This window comes from Colius striatus, chromosome 1 (genome assembly GCF_028858725.1).
Source record: "Colius striatus isolate bColStr4 chromosome 1, bColStr4.1.hap1, whole genome shotgun sequence".
NCBI classification, from domain to species: Eukaryota; Metazoa; Chordata; class Aves; order Coliiformes; family Coliidae; genus Colius; species Colius striatus.
In genome coordinates, this window is record NC_084759.1 from 150,399,594 (window position 1) to 150,411,656 (window position 12,063).

At 43.7% G+C, this 12,063-nt stretch overlaps 1 protein-coding gene across 1 annotated transcript in view; it reads right to left on the bottom strand.

Moving 5' to 3' along the window:
- Positions 1-12,063, bottom strand: part of SYN3 (synapsin III) — a 176,760-nt gene that overhangs the window by 17,396 nt on the left and 147,301 nt on the right. Inside the window, exons 7-8 of the mRNA XM_062011848.1 lie at positions 6,739-6,881; positions 2,049-2,123 (exon numbers count right to left, since the gene is read on the bottom strand). Coding sequence (XP_061867832.1) covers positions 2,049-2,123; positions 6,739-6,881 — 218 coding nt within the window. The remainder of the gene's footprint in view (positions 1-2,048; positions 2,124-6,738; positions 6,882-12,063) is intronic.

The following is a 12,063-nucleotide window of genomic DNA, read 5'->3' on the forward strand; positions in this document are numbered from 1 at the left end:
AGATCTGTAAGCAGGACTATGACAAGACTTGGAGAGGGGAGGGAAGGCCACAGTCTCATGAAAACACTGACATTTTGCAGATCCTACAGCGACTGGGAAAAGAGCTGTTCTGGCCAAAGAACAAGTTTACATCCTTAAAGCCAGCCAGAGTCCCCATAGCTTGACAATATAATGACCAACTTGTGAGAACACAATGTCTGTGGGAAGAAGAAAGAATAAGGCTTATATGCTCTCTTTATCCCTAACAGAGAGACCAAACATGTTCACCCCGGCCCCTCAAAGGAAGACAGTGCCTGAGGAGGACAGTAGCACAAGGAGAAGGAGAACTATGGACACTGTGAGCCAGACGGGAGGCACAGTGAGTCCCCTCATGCACTGCTATGGCCCCACACCCAGAGGCAGCATCGTGGGAACAGTCTCTCTTCCTGAGGGACATCTCCTAGTGTCTGGGTTCAGCAGTCAGGCTCAGCGAATTGTTGCCCACGCCAGAGACCCTGATAGTTATGTATCTTCAGCATTGTTGTCCATAGACAAGAACTGGGAAGGATCAGAGCTGCTAACGGGGATCATATTTGTGCATAAGGATCAGGGGTAGCATTTGCAGAGGATTTACTGCCATTTTACCTAGTATTACCTGAATATGTCAATTCTCTGGGCTCCTGTTCAGTACAGTAGGTGCTTCAGGTTGCTCCTACTCATGAGACCTGTTCAATACACTCCTGCCTTGTTGCATGCACTGATGACACACAGATTTGTGGTACTTATGGCTGGATAAGGCTAGAGTGGTGAACTGTGGTACTACATCTATAAAATGAACCTTATCTATAAAATGAGCCCATTATTTCTCACAATATTGTAATGTAAAGAGTGACTAATATTACCAGCCTTTTACATATCTGAAGAGCTTGTGCCCTTTAAGTTCTTTCATCTTCAGGGTGGCATTCAACTTGTCAACAACTTCTTCCAGCTCTGTGACAGCTAATGGAGGAAAGTGAAACCTCTACACTGCAGGCATAGATTCAGTATGCATGGGTTTACACCTCAAGTGGAAAAATATCAGTGGTCCGATAACTGGAAAAGGTGGAAAACTACATAAACACTTCTTGCATGCTTTTCTCATAGATTGATTGTTTTTTCTATGAACATTCCCTTTATTGTTGTTAGGGCTCTCTCCAGCTCCTTGCTATCTCTCTTCAGATGTGGTGCCCAAATCTGAACAGAGGCAGAATTAGTCATGATCCTGGCAAATAGGAAGTATAACCTGAAAAAAATCACAGATTCGCCAGTGATGAGTGTCTACACGTCATCTATGGATTCTATGAATCTACAAATAATCCACTTAAATAGGATGGAGAACAAGTGACTTGACAGCAGGTTTGCAGAATAGGGTTTGGGAGTTGCAGCAAAGCCTAAGTTACCACGAGTCAGCAACGTCGTGCAGTTGTAGCAAATACCACAGTGATTTGTAAATATAGCATTATTGACTGCAAATTTTCATCTGTAAGATGCACAAGGCAATTCCTTCTGCTCTGTTCAGCAGTGAGAAGACTTTTGCTGAAACAGTTGTCCGCTTTTGGGAGACTAATGTAAAAAAGTCCTTTCAACACTTCAGCTGACAGATTTTTAACTCTGTTCAGCAGAAGAAAAACATTTCTCTCTGCTGGTCTCTCATTAGTATGGTACTTAGAATAACTTCTTGTTACTTCTTGCTTTGTGCTGTGACCTTTCTGATTTTATCCCTACATGTTTGTGCTCGTATGCTTGACCTTAGCATGCTGGTCTCGTTTCCTGTGGCTACATTCACTAAAGATCTAATGATTTAGCAATGTCAGTCTGTAGCTGTACTTCCAGTCTGTTCTCCAAAATAGGACAGTTTGCCTTTGTGCCTTTAGTATTTTTTTAAGGAAACACTTGGTCTTTTAAACTCCTTTATCCAGCCTCCCGGGAGACTTCACTTACCAGTTCTCTCAATTAACCAAAGTCTAAAGTACAATTCCTCCCTTCTAAACCGAGAATAGCTAATACTGTCTTGAAACCCTCTTCCTTACCTCTCTGTCATTGCAATCTGTTCTAGCATGGCGGAACCCGTGTTTGCCTTCCAGTTTCCAGAGATGGACGTCCTCCTAGGAAAACAAACCAAAAACATAACCCAAACATGAAAATACACTCCTGCCCCATCCTCCCTTATACCGTAGTCCTCATTTGTGACTCAATGCTTGTACAGGAGGGCATGAGGCGAGGTTCTTCCTCACAGAAGCCTTTCCAAATCTTGTCTCAACAACGCTCCATACAGGATATATTGTTCAGACTCATGAAAAACTGAATGAAGAGTTAGACAGGGAAATCTCCAAGGAATCTTAAGCACACATCAAGATCTGTGAGTACTTTCTTTCTTTATACATCAGGACCAAAAGAGCTGAAATATCTCTAGAAGATCTCTGGGATAATCACCCTTGTGTTCTGCAATGGGTAGCATACTCTGTCCATGGAAGAGCAACTCTCCAGGCAACTGTCTGCCTGAGCAGCTTCACAAATGTCAGCTCTGACATTCTAGGTCTCCCTGGCTTTGATTTCAAGTATACTAGTGTCAAAGAAATATATGATTATACTCTCTTTTCATTGACTTTTCATTGGCCTGTCTGTGGCTTGCTGTGTCTGGACTTGGAGAATTTATAATTACAAAATGGAGTTTCGTTAGCTGTAACTGATGGTTAATTTCCAAAAAAAAAAAAATCTTCCTTTTCTTGACCTTAGGCACACAGCAGACCTTGAACAGCCTGCTGTGACAATGCTGTGCAGATAACGCTGGCATAGTGTGCAAACTAGGACAAGTCAGCAAGCTTGACAGGAGACATCTGGAGAGCATCTCCATGATGAAGAACATTTAGGTAGAGATTTACAAGGGTGGTATGAGGTGTGATCCAACACTTCAAAATGAAGTTGTAGGAACCCTCACTGCTGGTTCTCTCACCTTTTCAACATGATGTTGAAAATATACTCTGATCTCACAAAACTATGTGAAGCAGTGGTGATACTGATGTCCTGTTAGACTATTAAACCTGGATTATTATGGCTGACTACTGATTCCCCTTTACTCTGATGAGGGACAGTCTGGAATCTTTTTTCCTTTTCTCATCTGAAGTGGTATGTGCAGCTGCTGTGAAATTTAAATGGTCTTTGTAATTGTGTTTAAAGGGGAGGGGGAGCAAATGAACATGATTATTGTGTTGAATAACTCTGTTTCCATATGGCTGACTCTTGTCCCTTCTTCCCTTCATCCAGCTTTCATCTTTCTGACCTACATTCTAAGCAAAACAATGGATTCCTCCTCAAACTTCGACTATGATGAGCCCTTTGGTGGCCTATAAAGTCAACCCTCAGCATCTCTTTTTCTTTTGACATGAGATTTTAGGAAGATGTTTTTCAGGTCTGCAACGGATTCAGAAAATTGCCCTGCCATGGCAGGTGGCATCCAGAAGCCCGTTAGTACTGATGAGAACTCCTGGAGTCTGATTAGTAACAAGATGATTGGATATCAGTGTATAGAAAATATACCTGGCATACCAAATGTAAGCAGCTGTGACTCCCCTAAGAAAACCAAACCACAGCTGTACAAAGAAATTGGATGTGGGAAAGCTTACAAAATAAGAACTCTGCTCTAGCTGTTGAGCTGATTGGCTTGACTTGTTCATGCCTATCCATCTCCAGCCAATATTGGGCATAAGATACAACATACTTCTCTCAGTTCTATCTCTAACTTTCCTAATTAGGGAATTTTTCTATTTTTAAACAGAAAAGCTTTGTTTGAAGTTCTCTAGACCAGTTACCAAATCCCTACGCCATAGCGCCTGTCTGAGCAGTTCAGGTGTCAAGTGTGTCACCAAAGTCTCCTTCTTCTTTCTTCTTTCCCTTTTTGTATTCAACCTGAAGTGGAAGAGGAGACTGAAAACAAAAATCTTTCTATAAGGATCATTTCTCTCAAGGATTAAAAGTCAAAGTGCTTCCAATCATCCTAAACATCAGGGGAGCACAACAGTATATAGTTAGTACCTTAAAGGAAATGACACGAGGCTTTTATGGATCAATTATGAAGCAGATTTGTGACCAAGACACCTTAAGCATTGCTTAGGAAAACGGGGCAGACTAGCAGATCATGGGCAATTCGTGTCCTATACTGACCAACTCCTAGCTGGGCCATTTCAATCTGAAAGTAGCTCTGGTTTAGACACAGCTGAAGTTGTATTTCTTGCAGAGCACATTGAACTGCATTTGAGGTGACAAGATCAGGAGTCACACCTATGAAACTAGAAAGGAAAGGATATTACCCTTTACTAAGAGCTGGTGGCAAGAAATATCCCACCCCAGAAAGTCATCGGCTGCTGATTTCATTCAAAGGGAACAACACTTCAGTCTTAACTGGAAATGACGCCTTTGTTTGCCCCTCCTTGGGACAAGGGTATTTTTCTGGCCCCATTTCCCCTGCCATGTGAGCAGTATTTGTGTTCTCTTAACCAGTATTACAATGACAGTCAAATGCATTTAGTGGAATTTTAGGCATGTATCACATGTTTCTTATCTGCTGTTTTGAGACTGGCCAGAGGCATGGGCTAAGTAGGTGTTTGTTAGTAGTGTGAATCTGGAGTCACTGCACCAAAGTCAATGGGAAACTGAACTCAAGCCTTGGGTCATGGGCTGGAAGGAAGTGCATAGAACATCTGGGGCTGTGAGGAATGCATGAGTCACCCTGCAGCATCCTCCCTCTGGAAAGTAAACATATTCTGGAGAATTTTGGTACATAGCTTTTTCTCAGAAGGAAGGGAGCTTTTAAAGTCCATACGTGTGGGTTAATATATGAAAATACTGAGTAGATCCCATGGCTCATAGATCAAAGCAACTCACTTAGTATGACTCTACTGCAGATGCTGTAATTGCCTTTAGGCTGAAATGTGTTAGCATGACTCATGATTTTGAGTCTCCTGTTTGAGACACCAGTGAGAACTCTGATATTTTAGGTGCTTTTACTGCTGTCCTTGGACATAGTAAGGATTTATTTATACCATCAATATAACCTTCTATTCTATCTGGTGCTGGGATAGAAGTAACAGACCCCAATGGGGCTGACCCTACCGCTCTCCCAGGCTGATGTCCATAAATGGCTCTCTCAGTACTGAGAGAGATTGTCAACTTTCCGAGTTAGCAAGTCATTTGGTGGATTTTGCTGTTTGCTTTCTTTTCTAATGAGCTTCATTTTGCATTAAGGTGTTTCCCGTTCATGGCTGTTTTCATTTAGCAAACAATTGTTTGCGCAGCATCATTCCCAAGTGGGATTAGCTCCTAGTATGACTGCTTGCTTTCCTCAGTCATCTGGTGTTGTTTCTGATCCCTGCCTGGAGGAGCCCGTGGTGAGTGCAAATAATACACGGGGAGAGTATATGGTCAGGCTAACTGGGCCTTCGTTTCACTCAGAGGCCATCTGGGAGCAGGCTCTGGAGCCAAGGCTGGGTAGGTTGGCAGGAATAGGGAATTTTAATTGATATTTTAAACCTTCCTTCCTTTGTCCAGTTTGAGCCAGGCTCCCAGAGATGTTAATGTAATGTTAGGCAACTGTGCTATTGTTGACCTAATTGGATTTAAAACAAATTTTCTCTCACCAAGTTCACATGAAATAGCTGAGTGTACCACAAGTTCTTCCCACAAAGAATGTGGCTCAGTTGTTATCTGGTTTACTTAAACACAGTTGTGCTAGGGACCCAACTGGTAATTCTAGGCAGCTAGAGGTGAAAAATATGCCATTGGATATGTTTGATTATCTCATTTAACTGTCTTTCACCAGAACTATGGCCTGGGGTTTTGTAAACATGAACTCTAAACTCACAGTGTTGCGGGTGTTAGGTTGCATGTGAAATTTATCTGTTGACCTGAAGAATGTACTGCTGGAGCTGTCTACTTGTCCAGAATTTTGTGTCTGGATAAGGACCTTCTGGGGAAGTAGTGATATTTGGCTTTTCTCATCTGCTAGTCTGCAGAAAGAAGAAACAGGTGTCTTACTGACTTAAGTGGCTACATCTTTAATTGAGCTTGACAACTACAAAAGTTTGGCTGAATGCTTTTTGGTATTTTTAAACATACCAGTAGAGAGGAGCTTTGAGACACCCACAGAAATGTGTCTCCTTCTACTTTCCCACCTTTGTGCACTTCAAGGAGCACACATGCAAAATGCTCACAGTGGACATGCTGAAGTTGTTCATGCCTGGTGCTGAGTGCTCCATGTATCCTCGTGTGATTGCAGCACTGTGATCTCCAGCTGAGGAGAGGATGAGGTGTTGGACAGCATAGGACTCCATGAGTTGCAGTTATCTCAATCTTTTTGATTGTCTTCCCCAGGTGGGAAGAGGGTACTGGGAGCTGGAGGATTTTGCTGGGAAAGGTGAGTCTTTTGGCAACAGGAGGGAGAAGTAATAGGTGATGGCAGAGCACAGTTACTATAGTGGGAACTAACTGGTTCTCAGAAACAGGTAGGGAGAGATTTACTTTCCAGAGACAATGAGCTGACCGTGAGTAATGGAGAAGATGATGGATAGATGAGAGATCTGGGTTCAGAGGTGGGAGGAGAACAGTAGGACTATTCTTTGAGGATATTAAGTCAGCTTCCTACTCCTGCCCAGAGCAGACACTGACTGAATCACATCCACAGCACTGTCTCCCCTCCATCTCACTCTGACATAGCCACATACTCACATGTAAGCCTTGTAGTTGCTGCCAATCTTCTGGATTCGGATGTCGTACTTGGAATCAATGAAGGGCTCAGTGGTGGCATAGGTTCTTGCCATGGCTGCTATGCTGGCCACGTCCCGGAAGTCATGCTGGTTCTCAACTTTGACCTTGATTGTCAAAATTCAATGGAAAAGTGACAAGTGCAAAAAGATCAGGAATACTTTGTGAGCAGAAGTCATCTCTGCACCTGAACAGTGTAATGCCAGTTAAAACACACACTGATGAAGCAAATATGGTGTGATTTGAGAAGTTCCTCAGACCAAATCAACCCAGAGCAAACCAACCCCTTTATCCTTCTTCATGTACAAGCCCTATGATGCTTCAGAAAAAAAATACTTGATCTCTTAAGGTGCATTACTTCATTCATACATTGTAACTGCTATTTCCTGTGTTGGGATGGATGAAAACAGAATATTTTGGGTGGCCAGGAAATAGACACCAATTCCAGGAAATCAACAGAGCTGGTTGTCTGCCACCTCTAGGCTACAGTTCCCTGGAATTTCACATTATCCCCTACTCCAGACTTTCTTTGAGGTGTGGTCCAGGTCTCCCATCCGGAAACAAGCTCTGAAAGAAAAATATATCTCTAGGGGAGCCTATCACTCTCTGGGAGTTTTGTGTGAGCGTGATGCCATGGACAATGTGTGTGGGACAGCTGGTTGGGTGTTAGACTTGAGTTGCACTTGGAAATGAGTGGGCAATGACCTATGAGCTGGAAAAATTCTGAGAAGCTGGCTTTTTACAGATTTGTACCCAATTATGAGAAATCTTCTGTACCTTATCTAACAAAGAAATGAAAGAAGGACCAAACCAGTAGAAGGTCTCACAATCAAATCTCTACAAAAGGTCTGTGATTTGAGAGAGGAAAATCGAGCAAGCAGATAATGAGAATGCAGTGGACAGCTTCACTGAATTCATGCTGTCAACTGTGGCCTTCAGTCTACTAGCAAAAACTTGTTTGGTGCATCAGAGAAATCCGTGCAAGTCTTGTTCCTTAGAGCCGGACGGATGCAGGAAGGGTGGGTTAATTGGTGGAAAAAAGACCAAGCCTGTGTGAAAAGGGTGAGCAAGTGAGTGACTTTCTTTATGCATTACCTACACTTTGCAGTTTGGTAACACTTTGTAGTTTGGTAACACTTTGAGACCGAGGTGGGGGATTGCAGCCCTGCTTTGCTAAGTGTCTACTTGCTCGTGACAACCAGCCAGTCTCTGCCCCAGAAGAGTTTCCCAGTTGCGTCAGTTTGTGTGTTAAAGGAGGATGATGCCAGACTATGTGGAGCCAGCTGAAGGAAACGCATGCAATGGTATTTGGTGTTTCTTCGCAAAGAACAAACAAGTGGTTTTACGTATCTGCCTTCAACCATGAGAGGGCAGGAGCCATCTTCACTAAAGAACAGAAGACAAGCTTGTTGCTAACCTGTTTGACTCTGCTTAGATGTTTTTTCTGTAAGTGCCAGCCGTGACATAAACCAAAGATGCAGCCACATCCTCATGCAGAAAAGCTCTTGAGAACCAGACAAGTTGTGAGGAAGGCGAAAACTGAAACTAGTTTTGACCCATGACTATTTCTAGACACTTGAATAACAAGAAAAAAGACCTGATCTTTGCTTCTCTTTTTGCAGCATGCCAAATAACCCTAGTCCTTTTCCCTTTTGCTGTGGTGAGGGCTGTGCTCTCCCTGTTTAGGGACTGCTGAGGAAAGGAGCAGAGGAAGAAGACAGTCATCTGTGTAAAGACAACCATTGCACGTCATCCAGGAGGAGCAGCCTTGTTCTGGGCTTTGTGGTTCCTCTCTATGTTTGAGTGGAGCCAATGGCTGTGCTGGCTGCTCCTGGAGCGACAGGGCAAGGTGGAAGGAATGCCCCAGAGGCTGCGGGGAGAGCGAGAGAGAGGGGCATCTCACATCGGGGGAGCCCCCAGCCTGGGTACAGCTTGCAAAATATCAGGGGGAACAATGCAGGCTGTGTTGGGGCCGGATATTTTGGTTTCACAGATAAGAGCTGCGCTGGACCGGATGACATCAAGTGAGAGAGTCCCACCCAGATGAGATGATCACAGGAGGGACTATGGGCAAGCGATGCACAGCGTTACAACATCTTCTCCCAGACCCTCTTGGCAAGGGGAAAAGACAAAAACCATTATATAATGACCTACTTGGAACAAGGACATTTGTGGGATCTGAAACCAAGTGCTGCTCTTGTGCAATAGATGTCTTTGGGCTCCTGCTGAAACATCTGCATCCCCAGCTCAGGAACATTTGGCCCAGAGGCAGAGGAAAGGATGCTGCTTCCCTCTCCAGATAGGAATTAGATTGTATTCATTATTGCTAGAAAGGAGTTGTATGTCTTGTTAAATGGTATTTTCCCTCAAAACCACAACATTCTATGGAAAGGAAGAGTCTACATCTTCCTCTTTTCACCATCCCCTCCTTATCTTAAGAGAGGGAAAGCACTTGAAGGTGTTTTCTCCAATGGGCCTCAGGATTTTTGGCAGGGTAAATAAAGCAGGAGGGACACTCACCAAGGGCACAAGGTGAGAAATGAAAAGAGAAGAAGATGACTCCCACGGTGCCACCCTACTGTATAGGCCTCAGGAAACAGCTCTGCCATCTTCCCCGGCCTGTGCCAGAGCCCTTCCCATGGACTTTTCAGAGAAAGAACCTCACAGAGGTCCCTTTTTAGGAGATCACAGTCTTATTTCCCACCAGGCATCAAAACAATCACCACACCAAAGCTGAAATCTGAGCCACCGTTTGTTAATTGTTAGAGCCAGCCAAATTTGACAAAATAACAGCCGTGTCCTGGGTTAATGCTGATTTAGTCCAGAGTACAATTATTACTTCATAAACAGGAAGCACTCGAGTTACAGTCAAATTAGATTTATTTTCCTGCCTTATCTATCAAGTCCACCATTTTATTAGCTTTCTGCTTTTAAAATTTGTATAATTCATTTCCTCCTGCCTTGTAACCCTTTTATATGTCAATAAAATAGCCATTTTTTCTAACAGGAGAAAAAACCCTAGAGATAACCAAAGCCAGGGTGGATGCAGTGTGACACCAGAGGGCATTACTTAAGAAAGGACTATTAAAAATCATTCTAGAGCAAACAGTTAGCAATTTACCTAATAAGGGATAGATCTGTCTTCTAAAATGGCAAGCTGGCCAATTCATGAAGCTGAGAAAAGAAGCTGGAAAGAAAGCAACAGGAAGCCATTTCTGCCTCTCTCTCTTTTTGCAACCTTCTTAGGATAGATGCAATATCCCATTAGCTGCATAGAGAAGTGCAAACAGCAAGTGCAAACACAGCCCCTGCCCTAGCAGCCTGTTTGCTTAGCTGTGCTGGCTGTTTGAGCAGCAATAGACTAATTCTGGAGCCATCAGCTGCTGTTTGCTGTAGCGTTTTAGTGACCTGTTGGGAAGAGTTTGGGCCAGTACTTTAACAAATGCCTTTTCTGAGTAAGAAAGCTCTGTGGGATAGTCCCTGCTTCCCTTCTGGCTCTCTTCTCTAACCCAGGCACCAGCTGCGCCCTAGCACGGTGTTGCTGTATTGAAGAGGGGACTCTGGCTGGGTCCCTGGGAACATGCTCACACAGATGTGAACATCCCTTTGGCCTGTGGTGGCATCTCAGTGGCTGATAGCATGTAACCACCTGCAGCTGGTGCCCATTCCTAACCTCAACCTGCCCAAAAAACACTGATCTTCCTGCTGTTGGCTGGAGAGTGATCTAAGGGACAGATCAGGAAGAAACACTTCTGCCCCATCCCTGCTGTGGAACTTATTTTGAGGCCTTCCTGCAAGACAGAATTTTGGAGAGTGTGTCCTGGCATTGTTAAAAACCCAATGTGGTTATTTCCTGGGCAGTCTAAGGGACCTGAGACCTGTGTGAGCACAGGTTCCTGCCGTGAAGGACCTGGGTAGAAATTTCTACTTCCTCTGTCTTGTAGTTTCTGAATCTACTGTCTCTTGTGTACCCTAGATGTTCCTGGAAAACAGTGTCCCAAGGCTACAGCACTCCTCTCTCATCTTTAGCCCAAATGCTGCAAGGTATTGCCTCACAGTCCCCTTTTGCTTTTGTTAGTTACGTAGCCACATGAAAAAATAGTCAGTCAGCCAAAGTGGCATAATTATAGTAGTCTGCTGGACCTGCCCTAAGCCTTGGCTCTCTGAGTGTCATCCAGAGTTAACTCTGCCTTACAGGTTAAACCCACACCGCTTCGGAGATGGCTTTCAGAAGCAGTTTCTGTGTCCAAACCGGGGTTAAAGGCACGCTCAGCGGGAAGGTAAGTGTCCAAGGCTGAGTCAGGGCACTTGGCAACATGGTGTTTGACTGAGTCTTGTTAGGCTTGTGAAAATGCACGATCTGAGTGTTTTCCTCCAGAGGAACTGGCATGGCCATGCAAAGCTTGTGCTTTTTTTGTTCATCTTGACCTGTGCTTAGCCTTTCTAGAGTGACTTTACCATTTTGGGACAGTGAGACTTCAGGAATGGCTCTGCACAGAGGATTTCCTGAGTCTCTCTTTCCTTCTACCTCAAATTATATTCCCCTTCTCAGAAAATACCCAATCTAATTGATACACATTCAGTTTAGGCCTAACTTTGGATCACCTCAAAATACTAAAGACACAACAGAGTCTGCATTTCCTTCTTATCCTCACACGAAAGTTTTCCAGATCCTACACTGCCTTTATTACACTAAACCTTAAAATCCCTAGTGATTGCCTAACAAAGAGCTTCTTTCAGTCTCAGGTCTTGGCAGTTTTGATCCCTGGTGCCCGGATCAGTCACCGTTTTCTGTGTACAGCAAAAGCTACCAGAGTGGTGTGCAAGAAATAAGGATGCTTTTGCTATTTTCAAGACGGGTGGTACCTCCTCACTCATGAGTCAGTGGGAATGCAGTGATTGGGCTGCTCTGTTGTGAGTGTTACATATCAGGTCATTATTTGTCTTCTGTAAAAGAAAATATTTGTTCCTTGACAAACCAAGGCAGCCCTTTCCCCTTCCTTTCCTCTTCAGCACACTGGATTTTCAAAGCTCTCACTTTTGGAACATTCTATTTCCATTCCCAAGAGAGACAAGGTGACGAGCTGTCCTTCCTGATAAAAAGCTTGCAGTATTTTTACATTACAGAGTGGCTCTGTTTAGTTTGTGCTATATTTATACCAGGGGGAAAAAAAACAGTAGAGAAGTCTTTCCCATCCAGTAAGAGAGAAAATAACTCTGACCACATTATTATGAACAACAACTTTTTCTTCTACAATGTAAGAAATTCATTGGAGCCAGGATTTGTAC